At 39.3% G+C, this 19507-nt stretch overlaps 1 protein-coding gene and 1 long non-coding RNA gene across 3 annotated transcripts in view; one reads left to right on the top strand and one right to left on the bottom strand.

Moving 5' to 3' along the window:
• The window catches only part of GOPC (golgi associated PDZ and coiled-coil motif containing), a 47266-nt gene that overhangs the window by 22750 nt on the left and 5009 nt on the right, over window positions 1–19507 (bottom strand). Inside the window, exons 2-3 of one of the 2 annotated variants that reach the window (XM_045010961.1) lie at window positions 4961–5125; window positions 2049–2072 (exon numbers count right to left, since the gene is read on the bottom strand). In XM_045010961.1, the coding sequence (XP_044866896.1) occupies window positions 2049–2072; window positions 4961–5125 (189 nt within the window). The remainder of the gene's footprint in view (window positions 1–2048; window positions 2073–4960; window positions 5126–19507) is intronic. The other variant, XM_045010962.1, reaches the window with a different exon arrangement.
• On the top strand, window positions 8039–18423 carry LOC123366988. Its single transcript, XR_006578253.1, has 3 exons — window positions 8039–8118; window positions 10990–11094; window positions 17732–18423. It is a non-coding gene; the product is annotated as an uncharacterized LOC123366988 (long non-coding RNA).

Consider the following 19507-nt stretch of genomic DNA (forward strand, 5'->3'; position numbering starts at 1 on the left):
CTCCCAAAGATCTGAGCTAGTATATGTCTGCTGATTGTACAATTTATTCTCAATTTGTAAGATATCCTATACATATAAAATGTGAGAAAGAGGCCATAGTTTAAGGCTTATGCATGAAGGAACAGATTAAAAATCGAACATTCAATCTTTACTCTGCGTTATGTCGAAAGCTTGTCTTTCTCACCCACAGAAGTTGGTCCAATGAAAGATATTGCTTCACCCATCTTGTCTCTCTAGTATCCTGGGACTGACACAGCTATAACCCTGCACAGAGCTCTGCATTATCTGACATTTTTGTTTAGTTTCTGAACCCTAACATTATACTACTGGTATTTTTTGCATAGCATTTCCTTGGGTATTTTTGGTTTGGTTTTACTTGAGAAAAGATTAAGCGCTTCTAGAATGTGTAATTTCCTTGATCCAGGGATTTTGGTTTGACAACTCTTAAAAGAAGCTCATAATTCCAACCTTCTGAGTCTCAACTACCACAAGCTAACTTTCTAAAGTGATCTAGAATTTTTAGATCAACTAAAAAACCAATAACAAAATTCTACTGTTCATGTGTGAAGTGATCCACTTTAAATGATTGTAAGCGTAAAGCTATACCATTGATTTTCTTCAAATGTGGCTTATTCCTGATATTCTAATTATATTTACAAAACAAATCAAGTCTGATGTTTCTAACTTGAACCATTGTTCAGATATCTTTGTGAAATATTTCTTTCCAGAAGAAACAAGGAATAGAACTCAAACATAAGCAAAAAAAATTGCTCAAATTTTCCACCCCAAAATTTCTCCTCTGGTCTCTGTCAAAGGCTGGAAAATTACATTCTAGAACCAGTTAGTGAGACGAAGTTATATGCAATTGAAAAAGGTGAGGTTAAAATGAAAGTTGGAACTGAACCTTAAACATACACAGTGCTATCCACTGTCCATTCTTTAAGTGGCATTCTAACACTGTCCATTCTTTAAGTGGCATGTAAGAATATACACTTACAATGTTTGGCACTAAAAGGTCACACACTGCATAAAACAATGTTTACCATCACAACAGTGAACGATATTTCCTTACTGCTGTAAAAAAAAATTTTTAAAAAAATCATCTAATCACACATTACAGCAAATCATTAGAAAATGTCTAATTCTTAACATAAAATGTATTGAGGTAAGATGGAATGACAGGTTAGTGTCCTAATGTGTAAGAATACCTCAGCCTTTTCCCAAATCAGTTATATTTTGCCTATATAAGCAGATATTGTTTTCTAGTTTTTATATCATGACTAATATTCCTTAAAGGAGAAAAATTATGCTTAATATAGACAACATTAAAAATATGAAGTTTTACTCAAGAATAACAGATCTCAATTACTTAACGATTTTTCAATAGATAAAAACAAATGTTTAAAAGTAGCTATAAGGTCCATAATTCTATGAAAACAGTGACATTATTTAAACATCTTTAAGTCTATCACTTGCAAAGTTTAAGAGGTGAAAGTCTCAAGTCTGAACCACTACCAAACACACCTCCTTATAAGTACACTACTAAGTTTACATATTTTAGGCACCAGAGGACTGTTAACAAATAGGAAAGTTACATTAAAAACAACACACTCACAAAAAGGGAATTGAGGAGAGAGGGGAATGTATGAAAACTGATATATTACCAGAGAAAATTGATAATGTACAAAAATTATTGCTCATAACATGCTGGATATTGTTATTTTTAAATAAATACTTAAAGAGTTTCAGATTTTGTTTCTATGTAGCAAGATCAGACAACCTTCAGAATTTCATAAGTTACCAGGCCCTATCATCCCAAAATAGTTGCAGCAACCAGAAACATAAACAAATACAGACATGCACAGGCTTGCGAAAAAAAAGGCAACAAAACTAAAAATTGTCAACAATATCAGATATGTGGCCAACTGGGGAGGGAGGGGGGGAAGCCAGCCAGATGTGTTTTTCTAGTCTCAGAGGCCAATATGTATACTGCCACACAAAATAAAAGCACTGACTTAAATACAGATGAAGGCAACTAGCATACTTACCAACTCATCCACAGAAAGGATAGACTTAAGAAAGAAGAAAACAGTTCCACAATCAGAAAAACTGGCAAACAGTGGCAAAGTGAGCTTCTAGAAAATGCCATAAAATAAATGCAAATATCAGTCTTATTCTGTCAGAACACTATTAAGGAAATGTACTAGGTTTATTGAAGGACACAAAAATAAGTATGGTATTAAACAAAAAAGTTTATTTTGTAGCAATTTCTGCATCAAAATATGTATTGTAAGGAATAAATCATTACAATTATTTGTTAGAAAATTACATACATTATTTCCTTACGAAACATAAGGAAATGTTTCGTAAGGAAGATCTACATTGGGAAGATCTACAAAAGCTTGAAATACAGTAAGATTGCTATAAAGATTTCCACATTTTGTTGTGGAAAAAATAATTGCTTTTCAAAGAACAACAAATACAGGTTTGCTTCTAAGCCTTTCTGAACCTAAACTAAGGGTTTTACCTGATATGTAAATCTGAATTATAATTTAACTAACATTATAAAATACTTTTCAAGCTATATATTACACATCTGGTATTCAGCCACTTATGGGACATACCTATGTAAGTAGCAAAAACATACATATAATGCACTGCAAAACAGGAGGAGGAGATACAATTTTGACCAAAGTCACTTTAGTCAAACTCTTATAAAAACTCTTACAGAAAGTACCAAAAGAGCTTTCATGTCCATGCAGCATAGACAGGATATTAAAAAACAGATCGTATCTGAAAGACACTTGTAGAGTAAACTGCATATAGTCAACTGTTGAGCAACCTTGAATGTTTAAATAGGTTTTCATTCACCAACGTTTTGCATAATTTGGAGTTTGTCAAATATGCATTCATAGTAAGCTGCATATCAACCTTCCCCCATGCTCTAGTTTGAGAAGTTGTATACTCGGCACAGAGGGAGGGAGGTTAACATATGCAGCATTGTATTTTCCAGTAACACATTTTGTTGAGAAGGTCTCCCTTCAAAATGCTCCCCTGGGCAGATTCAGACTGATAGAAGGTCACCACTTAAGCTCTTTTTAACCTAAAACTCAGATTTTCAATTTTCGTTGTCATCTAAGTAGCTCCAATTTTGCTTGCTCAAGCTCTTCAACCTTTGTAGTTTCTATAGCTAAAACAGTTTAAAGGACAGTTTCTCTCCACTAAAATTGTATGAAATCCCAGAAGACAGAGTAAAGCAAATTCAAAAGATAAGTCTCATGGTTTATAAGAAAGGGGATGAGGCAAGGCACCATACTGAATGAAGGACAAAATGTCAGCCTAGATTTTTAATGAGTACAGTTTCAACATAGATAAATCCTGAAGCTTGTCTATTTAAAAAAGACTACCTGAACCAAATAGAAAAATATTATAGTTGTGCGCTAAAGCCACAAAAATGTCTGTGTTCATAGTTAAAACTAAGGAGTAAACTTTTGCCATATTGTTTAGGGATTATATATGTTGAAACTGTACTCATAAACCTAGATTTTTAATCTTTTGAGTTTGCTTTACTCTGTCTTTGGGATTTCTGTATTTTAATACACATTAAGGTAACAGGAAAACATTCCATGTATGTTGAGGCTTCACAACTTGAACTTGTTTGAGAAACAATTTACAACATGGTCATAGACAAACATGGCTTAAGAGTTGTAAGAGTTATAAAGTGTGTAAACAATGTTCAGAAACCAGGTCAGAGTCCTGCAACTCATATAGCCTATATAGAATTATTTTTATTTTGTTTATTAAAATTCTGTTCATGCTGGACCCTCAAACCATGCTATCTGTGATTAGTAATGAGAAAGAATGTTTCTTGTTTAGATCACCAGTTAAAATCTAGAGTAGGCTAACAGGAAAATAAAATAAAATAAAATAAAATAAAATAAATAAATAATGGCTATTTGGTGGCATTTGCCAAATAGTTCCTCAAAATGTGTTTCACAAATCACCAGTGGTGTATGGAGTCTTTCCTGATGATCTGTTGAATTAAACAAGAAGACTGAGATGGGAGGTGGCTCAGACTGCAAATATGGAAAAAGGAGGACCACTGAAAAAGTTTCAGTCTTATCTCTAGTAGTTACCCTCACCACAAAAAAACCCCTCCAGGGTGGAGTGGAGAGGGAGGAGGAGGAATGGGTGTCTCCTCTTTTTGGCTTCTTTACAATGCAAAAAGAAGTCCTGGTTATTTTTTGTTCAAAGATCAAAGTTCAAAGATCTTTTCTACCCCAGGAAAACTCCATGAACCACTGAAGAATAGTAATCTTTACTTCCAAGGAACTTAAACTTGATTGAGAAGAAAAGTGATTTTTACACTGACACTCATTCACACGCTGACTTTATTTAAAATTCTGTTTTTGTTAACACCTAATAAAACACTGAAAAAAGCTATTTAAAAATAACCCACAAGATTCAAACCCCCTTCACCTCTTTAATTAAGAAAACTGCCTATCAACCTCTCTGCATTCTCCAAATAAAACCTTCAACAAAAAAATTATATTTCCAATATTTCAAAAGTTAAAACACCAACTCTCAGAGCTTATTTATATTATAAAAACAAAAAAGCACAATCAATTTTTCCCCACTGCAGAACTTTAATACAATTTCTTTGAAATTATTACATATGTATTTCAAAGCAAACAGCCTGCAACCCTGAATATTGATAGACATCTGGTTGGGACTCCTCTTTTTCTCTCTACTGTACTTTTCCAGCTATAGTTGGTTACTAGCTCATCATTTTAGCAGTCTTCACAAGAAATAGTATAAGAAACCTAGGTAACATATACTTGTTTATTTTAAAGCTGGTGTTCAAATAAGTTTGTGCCAGCAACATTAACATTTCACCACTTACACAGTCAAAAAAAAGAAAGTGTAGTTTGAACTTTTTCCTTTAATCTAGGATACTCACCAATTTTGCTTTAATTGCCCCAGAATCAACACTCTGGCCTGTCTTGGCATGCAACTGAAGTTGAATGGCATGGAGTTGCAAAAGCTGATCATGCACCTCTTTTTCCAATACTACTTTCTCAGCCTGAGTTTCTGTCAGTTCAGATTTCAGATCCACCAGCTGCGCCTGGAAGATATCATGAGTCCAACAATGAGTGCAATTATTCAAATTTTGTTTCTCATTATTACAATATGGAGTCACATGCTACACTATAAAGGTTTCAGACATACAGGTAAAATAAAGATGGAATTGGATTCTTTCCAAGGGTCTCTCAGACCCCTCTAAGGATTCCTCTATTTATAACACATTTTCTTCTCCAACTCTCAGCACACAAACACAACCACTCTTCTGAAGACTGGATGGAACTTCCTTCATAATCCATTACAGGTTAACAACAAAGAAAATGAAGCCTCTGCATAAATTCCTGTATAGTCTCCCATGAATGAAAAGCACATATCCACAGAGACTACACAGATTTCTTCTGATACTGAAATTTTCAAATTATAGGATGAATCACAGCCTCCCTGCCTTCAACAGAAAATATTTGTTGGTAAGGTAAGACAGGATTTGCCCTAAATGCCAAGAAAACCCGAGTAATTTTTAAAAACTTGTTCTAGGATTAATAGGATTCTACAAAAGAAATCTACTTCTACAATGGTTTTAAAAATCCTTTTCTAAATAAAAAGTTTGTGATTTATTTGCAAAACCGTATCACCCTGTCCAATAAATAGGCATTATTGATGTCTCTGTGGTGGATACTCTACTCTCAAACAGAAAAAATAATAGTTGAACAAGATGTTTAAAAAACAGCATCAGTGAGCAGATTATTTCTTTTTTAAGGTCTTAACATCAAAGAGCACAATATAGCTTCCCTCACAATTTTGCCATAGACTTAGAGAAGTAGGGCTGGGCTTTACCTCAATGACATTTGCCTACAACAGGGCGGTGGGAAGAGGTGTAGGCAAGGGATGTACTGGCCGCGGCTTCCCGACGCCCCGATTGGCCTGGGATGGTGAAACACAGCCAGTGGGAGCCGTGATCGGCCGAACCTGCTGATGCAGCAGGTAAACGAACTGTCCCAGCCCGCCAGGGTGCTTAACAGAGCGAGCCGCGTGCCAGAGGTTGCCGACCCCTGGCCTACACCATACACCTTTTTAATGTATCCTAACTACTAATGTAATAAAAATTATTTTTAAAATATTCTTTTGCATTTTAATTCTAAGACTGAAGTCCTATTTATTCAAAAATAGGTAAATCATAGGAAGTAAAATTTTCATATATTGCTCTACCAATGTCCAGCCACAAATGTTGCACTTGAGCTATAAAATACAATTCTAACAGCAGGAGGTTAGTTCATACAATCAATCTATTAAATCCTTGTCTTCTCTGTTCAGATTGGCCAATCAGTAAGAATTGTGGCTATTGGTTCCATGATGTGGACCTAAGTCCTTTGGGAACCATACTGAGATCAAACTCATTCACATATGCCAAACACACAAACTATTTTTTAAAGTATAAAAACAAATAAATAAATGGCCAGCACATCCCTTGGCCAGTGCCGTTTCCTGCAGCCCCCATTGGCCTGGAACGGCGAACCGCGGCAAGTGGGAGCTGCGATCAGCTGAACCTGCAGATGCTGTAGATAAACAAACCGTCCAGCAGATTTCACTGATGGGCCGCATGCCAAAGGTTGCTGATCCCGGCATTATATATTAGTCTTAGTAGCTAGTGCCCTTTATTCATAGCATTGCCAACTCCTACGATATTACGAGACTACTACAGAGAAGCCCATGAGGAAATTAATAATTCTGTATTGAGGGCAGAGTTTGGATAAAGGGCAGTAAATAAGGGTGGGCAGTAAATAAAGCATGACCACACACTGAATGAGAAGAATAAAAAATATTCAATAGCTATTGATTTAGTGAGCACTGTTCATCCCAATGAGGTTCTGGGGGAAAATAGTATTTAATCATTGTGATAAATAGTTCAGTTTCCCACAATATCTTTGAGAAACTTTATAGAAGTCTATTGCATTGAATGCAAAGTTTATGTATTATTGCAGGAGTGGAGGTAACTTCCCGGGAGGTTCGGAGTGGGGGTGTGTGAGGTGGAGACAGGGTCAATACAAACCTTGGGAAGAGTTATGAGCTTCAAAGGAGTATTTTAAACAATGTGCCCAACAAGAAGGAACTTCTGGGACAAAGTTAAGTGGGTTTCCTATTCAATACCTAGGGAGGTGATTTCAAATTCCTACCTCCAGACCCAACCTTTTGAAGCTACTCCTGAGGAGGGAACCTGTTCCTGGCATCTGAATATCAAAGGCTGAAGCTGTATAAAGGAGAAACTGACTTATTCATGGTTGTTGTTATGAACTTGTAACCATAGAAAAACCTGTGTGGGATCTGAAGGACTGAATGCCTACCAGACCCCTTGTTGGAGCTGGGGGTGATCTCTGATAAGCTAATTATCATTTGTATAGGGTTTTTTTTTAATATGTTTTCTCTGTAATGCTTTTACTTTAAGAATAAATGTGCTTGCTTAAAAAGAGTTGAGAGTAAACTATGGTGGGCAATAACACTGTTTATAGCCCCAGTGCAGACACTGGCTGTTTAGGCCATCTGGCTTGCTGGGAATAACACAGTATAAGCAGGGAACTGTGAAGCCTAGAAAAACCCTGGTCAAGAGGGAGAAGGAGACATGGGTCTCCGCCCAAGAGAGGTGACAGCAGGGGAGCCAGAAACTTTTAAGTGGGTGCCCTTAGTGGACCACAGAGGGGGAATATAAGTGCAGTTACTCTGAAATTGCAACAATCTTGCAATTAAAGGCTGTATCAGAATGCATATACAAAAAGGGGCTGAGTTAAGCTTACATGCACAACCTTACCAATCTTTTAATACAGTTTTTAAAAAATATATATATTACAAATTACATGTCAAAGGAAAAGTGTCATATCATGTTATGAAAGGCACCTATGACTGTCATGGAATTTTCAGAGGAACCAATCAGGAGTAGCAGCAACAAAAACACAACATGTACTGGATGACAAACAGAATGTTTAGTTTTAAGATCAAAACAGTTTGGGAGAAGCCATTTGAACAACTATAATGATAAAACAGCAGGTTTGGTCCTGGAGTCACAATGAAGGGGTTACTTTATATATTTATTAATCATATCAAATCATTTATGTAATCTGCTGATTCAGCCATGTAAGGATGCAGGGAAGAGCTCTAAATGATTGAGAATTCCACTGCCAAATCTTTATTTTCCTTAAATTGCAACTGTACTGCAAGTACACCTCTACCACAATATAACGCTGTCCTCGGGAGCCAAAAAATCTTACGGCATTATAGGTGAAACTGCGTTATATCGAACTTGCTTTGATCCGCCAGAGCACACAGCCCTGCCCCCCCGGAGCGCTGCTTTACCGTGTTATACCCGAATTCATGTTATATCGGGTCGCGTTATATCGGGGTAGAGGTGTATAGTGTATTTTTGTGCATAAAGAAATCTCATTAACTTCCTTGGTGCACAATGCAGTTAATGATAGGCATTAAGTACCTGTATTTTGACATATTAACAAATATCCTGCTGCATATTTTCTAACTGATTTTCTAATAGATAGGTGCAGTATTTACTAATAGATAGGTGCAGTATTTACAGGAATAAACCAATCTTCTGTTTGTTAAACTTCTTTTAGCTTGTCACAGTAGGAACTGTTGTGGTTTCCTCTCTATGAAGTAAACTTGTGTACTCTCAACTAAACTGAGGAATGTATAAAGGAAACCAATTAAGTACGCTGTGGCACAAAACGGGCATATCACAGCCTTAAAAAATTACAAGATGATTTACTAGCAATATTTTGCCTGGTATTGGTTTCTCTTTCATAGCAATAGGAGCTCAGGAATATGGAGAGCACACCTCTTAAAGCAAACAAGTATGGCTAAGCAAATTTTCGCTTGCTATCATTTTCACCCTTGACAAACATGTTGCCTAAAAATATATAACCTACTGGACAGAAAAATCAAACATTTTTAAAGGATACTAAAACTTTCCACTATTTTAACCTTATTAAATGCAACATAAGATGAGTATCATAGCAAGCTATTATCAAGGTAGTCAGGCAGCATAGGTCCCAGCAACAATTGTTAGTTAAAAAACCAAATATATTCATATTACAATGAACTAAACCAACTGGAAGAAATATTTAGAGATCTCATATTGCTGATCCAACTGAGAAACAAATATGTGTATTGCTGCAATCCATCAATACTAGAGGCAGTCAATAAAAATTAAAATGGCAACAACATTATTAAGGGCCTACATGCCATGCAAGTGATGGGAGGCGCCACTCTGAATACTATTTACACTAAGAAATTGACTCACTTCTTCCAACACTTATCAGCAGTAGTTCATGTTGAATTGGAGCAATAAAAAGTCTGACACCTATTGTAAACAGGACAAAACCCATGTTTAGCACCATTACAGAAAGCACAAAAGGAAGACAGTGATTGGATTGGGCACTGGACAGTCAGGGCTTGGCTACACTGGAGAGTTGCAGCGCTGGTGGTGGCTTTACAGCGCTGCAACTCACTCACCATCCACACTTGCAAGGCACATACAGCGCTGTATCTCCCTGGCTACAGCGCTGGCTGTACTCCACGTCTGCCTGGGGAATAATGACTGCAGCGCTGGTGCTGTAGCGCTGGAGTGCCAGTGTAAACAGTGATTAATCTTACTACGCTGTAACTGACCTCCGGAATTTTCCCATAATGCTTTTAACTAAAGAACTCTCTTTGTTTTGTTATGATGCCTCTCTTTGTTTTGTTGTGAACTCGGGGCTCCCGGAGCTGCTTATCTAAAAAACAAACACAGCTACTCTTTGCTGTGAATGAGGCAGGCAGGGGGATGAATGTCCACAGCTAGTGTTTGCTTGAGGAGAGAAACAGCACGGCGGGGAGGGAAGGGAGTCCGTCGGAGCAGCTGCTTATCTGGTCTGAAGGCTATTTGCATTTAAGAGTGTGGGGGAAGTGGTCAGAATTTGCAAGGCAGGGAGCTGACACAGTGTCAGCTCCAAAAATCCACTCTCTCTCCCACCCCCACACTCCCTGTCACACTCCACCCCACCCCCCTTTTGAAAAGCACGTTGCAGCCACTTGAACGCTGGGATAGCTGCCCATAATGCACCGCTCCCAACACCACTGCAAATGCTGCAAATGTGGCCACACTGCAGCAGTGGTAGCTGTCAGTGTGGCCACACTCCAGCGCTTTCCCTACACAGCTGTACGAAGACAGCTTTAACTCCCAGCACTGCACACCTGCAAGTGTAGCCAAACCCTCAGTATTGGGCTAACTTGGTTCCCAGTAAAGTCAATGGTAGTTTTACCACTGCCTTCAATGGGAACAAGTTAGGCCAAATGCTGAACTCTTTTGGGGAAAAAAAACCCCAAAAAACAAAAACAAAACCCCACTTTTCGGGTCTATTCTCAGCTCTGCTATTGACTCATTGTATAAACTTGGATAAGATACTTTGGCTAAGGCCCTAACTTCACTGAAATAAATCCAAATGTCTCATTTACTTCAGTGGGTAATGCATGAGGCCTTTAACCTCTCTGTGCCTCAGTTTCCCCAACTTCAAAATGGAAATGATACAAGTATTTTGAGTATCCATGGGTAGAAAGGGCTAAGTATACTGTTATTAGTGTTGAGAGAGATTTAATGATGTTTCAGGGCTCAGGGAAAAACATCTGCCATTAGCAGACAATGGAAATTTCTGAACTATAAATATTGTATGTGTTTCAGTTTGATGGTCACCCCTAAAAGCACTTTAACTGCTATTCCAAAAAACCTACACCTCTGCAAGGTTACAGCTTTCTAAAGCACCTGTTTCAGAAACATTCTGTTTCAGAATGAGTTACTGCTTTAATCACTGTCATGACTTTGACCTACATCAATCTACTTTTTAACTCTGAAATGCCAGTATCTTATTTTAGTTAAACTGCAAGTCCACATCATCAGAATCATCAACAATGGAATGGTCTAAGTGACTCTGCAATAAGGCAATGACCCAGAAGAAGAAAAAATTTAGTTAGTTTCTGGTAAGTCTACGTTTTTTTTTTTTGTTTTTTTTGTTTTGGGGCGGGGGGCATACTTTTACTGTTTGCCAGAAATTAAGCAGCACTTCTTAAAAAGGCATTTACAGCTACAAGATATAAATGAAAATTTATCCCATTGAAAATATTCTTAAAGTTTTAAAAATGACAATTTTGCCTATTGTGCACAGGGAACAAAATAATCTCAGAATTAAAAGTCTAGTGTTTAAATACATACTAAGCTATTTTGCAAAGGATTCAAAAACATTGTTGAAAAAATTCAAAGCCTGCTTCTCTAGACAACACAATTCAGACAGAAATTGTTCTATTTTTTATTAAATGGGTTTCTTTAATTACTATTTTCAAACATTTATAAGATAACATCAACAAATCATCTTAGTATAAATGCATTTTCTGAAGTGGAAAAATAGTCAAACTGCCAACGATCTAATTAATTATTTTAATTTCTGTGATGATTATATTTCAAATTGTTGCATAGTTCCATAAGCATTTTACCAGGAAAGGAGGTGGGGCTTTATAAAAATGCTAGCATTATTCAGTCAACTCTGCAGTTCTTTTTTGATTTATTATTGGCTATCCTGTGTCAACTCCTCATATCTAGACCTCTCAGGAGATCAATTTAGGAGCACCCAGTCCACTTATTCATTTTTTCCTAGCAAGGTAAGTATCAAAAAAATTAAACTTGATTGAAAATTATTACTTACTTGTATTACCACAGCACGTAGAAGCCATAGTTATGGACAAATCCGCATTGTATTTTGTACAGCATCTAGTATAAAGACAGAGAGAACTTACAATCTAAAGTCTTGTCTATACTGGCACTTTATAGCACTGCAACTTTCTCACTCAGGGGTGTGAAAAAACACCCCCCGAGTGCAGCAAGTTTCAACGCTGTAAAGTGCCAGTGTAGACAGTCCACCAGCGTTGGGAGCTGTGCGCCCCTCATGGAGGTGGGTTTTTAGAGCGCTGGGAGAGCTCTCTCCCAGTGCTCTGCCATGACTACACAAGCCACGTTAAATAACGTTGCCATTGTAGACTAGCCCTAAAACTATGTCTACACTTAAACTGCTACAGCAGCAGTTGCGCCACTGTAGCGCTTCAGAGTAGACACTCACTACAGCAATAGGAGGGATTTTCCCCTTGCTGTAGTTAATCCACCTCCCTGAGAGATGATAACTAGGTTGATGGAAGAATTCTTCCATCAGCCTAGTGCTGTAACACCAGGAATTACGTTGGCTTAGCTGCATAGCTCAAGGGTGCAGATTCTTCACCCCTAAACAATGTAGCTGGGTCACCTAACTTGCCAGTATAGACCTGGCCTTAAAATTAGATAAGAGACAATAGATAGATGCAGACAAGTACAAGAAAACAATGAAACAATATTGGTCAGCATAATACGCAGTGGTCTCAGTACACAAGCAGCCTAAATGTTGTCAAGTTTTTTGTAGGCATCACAGCAAAGGAGTTTTAAGGAGGGATTTGAAGGAGGATACATAGCTTTAAGGGTATTTATGGGGAATGCCTCACAAGTGTGATGGGCAGCATGGAAGAAAGAACACATTAACAAGTTAGCAATGGAGGTGACATCATGGGTACATTGGAGGTGGGACTCAACAGCTCAATACCAAATGAGCTAATAGATAGGGTGGGGATTGACTGTGATGGGCCTTGACACTGTTTATAAACAGCTTATTCCTGATGTGACAGAGAAGAGGAAGCCAGTGAAGTGATGCAAAGGGGTGTCACCAGTGATGAGCTGCCAAAATATTAACAACAGGTTCCCTCCTCCTCACCCCACGAGGGGGTTGTGGCCGCCCCCCCCCCCGGCCTCCTACCCAATCCAACCCCCATGTTCTTTGACGCCCCCCTGGAACCTCTGCCCCATCCACCCCCCCTTCCCTGACCCCTGACTACCCCCTGCTGCCCCATCCAATCCCGCCTCTCATTCCTGATTGCCCCCCGAGACCCCTGCCCCATCCAACCACCCCTTCTCTCTGTCCCTGACTGCCCCCTGCTCCTTCCTGACTGCCTCCCCAGGACCCTTGCCCCCATTCAATCCCCCTGTTCCCTGCCCTCTGACCGCCCCACCCCTATCCACCCCCCCCGACTCCCCAAACTTCCCTGCCCTCTTCCAACACCCCCTCCCTGCTCTCTTACAGCGCTGCCTGGAGCTGCTCTGCCGGGACCAGCACCAGCACCGGCGCCGTGGGGCCTGAGCCGGAGCCAGCACTGGTGCCAGCGCTGTGGGGCCCGGGCTGGAGCCGCGGGGCACGGGCCCAGCACCGGCGCCCGGGACCGGCCGGGCCGGAGCCAGCACCGGCGCCCGGGACCGGCCAGAGCCGCAGCGCCAGGACCAGCGCCGGCACCGCGAGGCCCGAGCCGGGCTGGAGCCGCAACCGCGGGGGCTGGAACCAGCACCGGCACCGCAGGGGCCAGGCTGGAGCTGTGGAGCCGAAGCTGGGGGCGCTCGGCGGGGGCCAGGACCGGGCTGGGGGCGCTCGTCCAAGGGGTGCCAGGCTGGAGGGAGCCGCTCTCTGGGACCAGGAGCTGTGCTGGAGGGAGCCTCTGAGCCAGCCGCACCTCCCCTCCCCCCCCGCACCCCAGCTTACCTGCCTGCCTGCTGCTTGTTCAGGCTTCCCGCGAACATCTGATTCGTGGGAAGCAGGAGAGGGGGAGGAGAAGGGGGGCGGAGCAGGAGAGGAGGGGGAAGTGAGCTTGGGCCGGAGCTTTTGTTAAATAAAGCCCTTATAGAACCGGTTGTCCTGGAACAACCGGTTCTAAAAGGGCTGCTAAATTTAACAACCAGTTCTTGCGAACTCAAGCTCAAGCTCACCACTGGGTGTCGCAATCAAAGCAATGGGCTAGGAAAATGATCTTTGCAGCACCATTCTGATGGATATGAGCAGGGCAAGACTGCATTGGTCAAGCCCAGAGAGAAGAAAGTTGCAGTAATCGAGACACAAGACGATGAGCGCTTGGACATGAGTGTTAGCAGTATGGATGGATAAGAAAGGTCATATCTTATAGATGTTATGCAGAAAGAATCTGCAAGATTAAATATAACCTGGATTTGAGGACCTAGAGAGGTCAAATATGGCATCCAGGTTATGGGCCTGAGTGATAGGCAGGGTGGTGATGTTGTCCATAGTGATCAAGAAAGGAGGAAACAAGGAGGGCTTTGGGGAAGATTAGGAGCTCTGTTTTAAACACACTGAACTTCAGCTGATGGTGAGACATCCATGAGGAGAGTCAAAGACACAGGCCAAGAGGAGACAAGTCTGGAGAAGAGAGGTAGATCTGAGTGTTGTCATCACAGAGATGGTAGTTGAATTCAGGCTTGTGGATGACACTACCCAGAAATAGGATGTAGAGGGAAAAAGGGAACATAGGACAGAGCTCTATTGAACCCCACAGAAAGTTGGGATGAAAATGCCGGAAGGCTTCCAAGGACACAGGGAAGTTGGCTTTGTTCTACCTTAAGCTTTTATGCCTTACACTAATTCCTAGTCTCACACCAAACTTCTGAACATAACCACCATATATCAAAGTGACTAAGTTGCACTACTTAATGCTTTCGTGAAGTTTGTGACCACTGAGCTCTCGAATCATTCTAAGGGTAACTCATGTTAAGACATTTAATTTATTATAGAAGTACTGTGAATATCACCAAAACAAACATATGTTAAAAAAGGTGAAACTTAATTTTAATTTTTTTTTTTTTTACAGTTTATTAAACATCAATAGTGTGCTTGACACTGTTAAAAAAAAAAAGAGACCGTACATTACTTCAATAATGGTTCATGCAGATACAGGAGTCCACATATGTGGACTTCTTTGCAGGATCAGGACACAAACCTGTTGGACTGTAGTTAAACACTTAAGATGTGTGTGAGTGGAGGGGAGGGGGTTACTGTTTTTCACAGTAGCCTCTCCTCATGTAACTTATATCAAGTCTCAATTAACTCCATTAAGTAATATGTAGTTTACAAATCCACACCCGATTTTGGCTATTAGTCTTCTGGCTTGCAGGCTACTGACACTACTTGTATCTTACTAAAAAGAAGTGTTTCTATAATGTAAGCTTGGCTTAACAAATCCTCTATTCCACATCCCAACAGCAAGAATTAAACTTTTCCCAGAAACTGGAGGGTGGGGACTCACCCACCAATTTCTGCAGAAACTAAATTTTAATTTAAGAACATTTCTAGTCTTGCAATTAGAAAATACACCCTCCAAACATTAACCAAGTGTAAACTAATATATAATACTGTCTTCCTGAGTGTGAAAAAGGAAATCTTAAAGCCATGTCTAGAGCTTCTGTTTTTCGGGGGTTATTCATTTCATTTATCACAATCTATTTTTAGCAATTGTTGAGTTCTATGTAATGTCCAGGACTTTCTATGAATAATCTCTTTATAATGTTCCTTAGTGCACTTTAACATGTTTGTGATGGGATGTATAAACCCTACGCTGACAGGGAAAGGGTTATGGAGGCTCTGTGTGCTAAGGTAGGTTGGCAGGGAGGAGGGCTTTAAAAGGAGGAAGCTGCAGTCGGAAAAGGAGAATCCCCGGGGCAAGCCTGGTAGGGACAGACTGACTTGGCTGCCTTGCTATGAGTCCAGTAAAGCTGTTACCCAGGTACCCTTCAAGTAACGTGATGCCACTGAACTTTTTGCTTACCCCAGGGAGGTACTTGTTCTCTGTTGTGTCTAAACCCCCCGTAAACAAAGTAAGCAGGCCCACAAGGGTGGGACTCACTGCAGGGACTAAGAAGCTGGAGCCTGGACTGAGCCAACCCTGTGGTGGTAACTAGGCATCACAAGGAGCCTCAACCCAGCTAGACAGGTGCCACACAGACTCCTTTTACAGTAGTACTGTTTCAAACACAATTATCTCACTAAATCAACTCCTTGCCAGTACAAGAGCCTCAGGCACTGGTGCACCTCAGTCCTTTCTGTTCTCTGCCTGTAGCACACAATAGTTTAGGCTCTGTCCTGAGGTCTGTAATACTTCAATCTAATTTTGGTTGTTGGGGATGGAGTAGGGGTGGCTGGGTGCTGTGTAGTGGTGTGTGATGTACAGGAGGTCAGCATAGATGATCTGGTGATATCTTCTAGTCTTAAACTCTGAAAAGAGATATGAATTGCATAAGGCCCAAATCCTGACCCTATTATGCAGATCAAGCAGCAATGTTGTAAACTGGGAAGTTCCTCCACGGCATGAATCCTTCCCTTCCCCATTCTAGTGCATATTACATTAGTGGAACTGTTGTGTCCCTTCTATTGCAGTTTTATACAGGGCTTGCACAACACAAGGCAATACAAATTTTTGTTTATGTCACACATTTTGTTATGCTTGGGATTTTTTGAAAGGAGGAGTGCTGGTTAACCTATTTTTCTTCAAAGGAACTACTATACTTCAGAAACAATACGGTTATTAGTATGGGCTCAACTTGGAGACATACACAAGTACAAAATAAATTCAACATATATCAGGACTTTACTAGTCTGAGGCCTACACTTACTTAGCAAAGGCAGATACAAGAAATGAGTGTAGTCAGGCTCTCCTAAAAAACACCCTGAGGCAACGTGTTCAGGAGAAGCATACCCCAAAGATGCTGGGATTTTTAGTGTACCTAGTCTGCTTGAGGGCTTCATCTTTGGATCAGCCCCTGACTAATAGTTACCTGATACATTTCGAAGTGTCACCTTCCTCTACCTGCTGGAAGAGAGAACTCTTTTGTCTCTATATTCTTCATCCACAGTCTCCACTACTCTACCCTTCTCCCAAGTCTGCCACCAAAAAAGCGACAATGGAAGCTACTCTATTCCTTCCTCAGACTCAATTATTTGAGTCTTCTTTCCCAGTGAATACCTTCAATACCCACCTCTGTTTGCTAGCTTCTCAGAAAGTACAGTATCAAAATGACATGATTTTCTCTAAAAAACTGACCAGAGTCTTGTTAATTGCACTCTGTTCCTAGCAGAGATAGATGCAGCAGGAGCCACGCACAAGCTGTCTGTAGCCTCAGAAAGATAAACACTACACCTTTAAAACAATAACCAGTAAAAAAAATTTTTAAAAGAAACCTTAGGCTTCCCAACTTTCCAGAGAATGCTTTCCATTTTGCACAGGTGAATGAGTGGATTTTTTTAAGCCCCGATTTACACAATATTATGACATTTATAAATAACATTTGTGTCCTGATTATCATAACCACATAAAAGAATAGGACAAACTTTATTTTACTATGGTGTTTCAGTGATTTCAAACTGTTAAAACATTCAGTTAAAGTTTAACACAGGAGCTCCACCATTCTTGTAACCCCAAGAAGAATATGCTACGCCTATACAAACAGCTGTATTAAATACAAATATTTTAGACCACTGCAGCTAAATATTAAGGACCTAAATTAATGCTAAAATCCAAACAAAAACAAAGATAAAGTTGAATTGAATTGTCCTCTAGCTTTAATAACATTTAAGTAAAAGTACTTCATACAAATACAACAGATGGCAGAGAAAGTACCCTTAACTTCTGACTCACTTTGGCCCAATTTAAATATATTTCCATACACAATGAAAAATGGTATGTGACTAGTACTGATTTGCTTGTTCCTCAGGTCCAGTCGAAAGTCCTGATGAAACATGCTGAAACATTGGTTGGAGGACTAAAGGGACAGACAGCATCAGCTTTGTCTGTTGTGCTGAAAACCATTCTAGACACATGACTTTTTGCAAGTTTTCACTCTTTTTCCCTTGTAGAACACTAATAACAAACAAGCTAACAATAAATATAAACTTCACAAGGGTTGTTTTGGTAGATATAGGTGAGATATCACTTAATATTCATATTTATAATAAATATTTTCCATCTCTACTGTTAAAATGGAAATACCTGTTCCTGCTGCAAGCTATTATCGTTGTGTTTTTATTTTGTTTTATGTACTGATTGCTGCCATTGTTTTGTACATAATTGTAGTTTTACTCTGGACTTGACTGTATCATATTATTTATACTTATTTATAAAAATACAGTTCAGAATTCCTTTTTAATCAACTGTAACTCTTGTTGGAAATTTCAATATTATGCCTGTATCACAGGAGTATTTTTTCAAGTTGCTTATTCTTTTTAATTGTATTCCAAGAATACCCATACCTTCTAAAAATTGTTATACTCCTTATTATTGACGTCATTATTTTAAGAGTGTTATTAACTAGTGTATAGAAATGTTACAATTCAGTGAATAAAATTTAAAAATAAAACAGTAGCACCCTAGCATTTACTCTTTGGAAGTTCAACTTTTCTTTTATTGTCTTTTACACACACTGATTTCTGAAGCACAAGTCATGTAAACAAAACTTCTTAGACAAAATTCTAGGATTTCAGAAGCACGAGAATATGGATTAAGTGTAGCCAATCCCTACCAGCCACGAAGATGGGTGAGAAACTTATAAATTAAACATGCATACTGCTGATGATCCTTATGAACCTGGATTTATATTGATGATATTTAAGAATTCAGGCATATCTTCTCCTCCACTTCCCACATCACAAAATAAGGTCACATCCCTGGATATAAAGTTAACTTGACCAAATCTGATTCAGGTGACGTTTCAAAAGACTAGATCACATTCAGTGCCAACATACACAGAGATCTAGGAGTAAAACTGCGTGCTGATTTATCTAAAATGGTCTCTTTAAATAATGAGAAAACTCAGAACCACATTTCAAAAGAATGTATGCTGGCAACATTTTTAGAGCTCTTTATTAGGCTGCACTGAAAATACAAAGATAAATATTACAGACATGGTTCCTTGATTTACCATTAGCTGAGTACGACCCCAAACCTGTAATTTAATCTTAATCTGGATTCCGTGTTTGTATAGAAACCAAACACCTGCTTGTTTGTTCTGGGTTTTTTTTGGTAAGACAGAAACCTTACTGTTACCTATATATGATTATTTAATACTCCTGGCTGGCTGAGTTAACAAGTTATTTGTATATGAGTATTTAAGGTGCTGAGCAGTTATCATAATGGGCCTGATTCAGCAAAGTACTTAAGCCTACGAGAAAGCAGAAGAGGCTATTCATGTGTTTAAAGTTAAGCACAGACATGTTTTTGCTGAATTGGGGCCTCTGTTACTTTAAGTACAATTGATTGTCAGGGCACCTTAGAGGTTTTGGTATGGACTTTTAAAGACAGTTTATGGAAGTACAAGTCACAGTCTCATAGTTAAGGATGAATTCAGTTTTGTACTGGAAGTACAGGTATTCAAACACTTTGTTACATATAAAGAATAGAGTGTAACCTCCAAAATCACAACATATACCCGGAATACAGAATAAATTTTAAGAATTTATAAATAAATCCATTAGCCTAATTAAACAAAGATCCT

The sequence above is a fragment of the Mauremys mutica genome, chromosome 3, assembly GCF_020497125.1.
Source record: "Mauremys mutica isolate MM-2020 ecotype Southern chromosome 3, ASM2049712v1, whole genome shotgun sequence".
Taxonomy (NCBI): Eukaryota; Metazoa; Chordata; order Testudines; family Geoemydidae; genus Mauremys; species Mauremys mutica.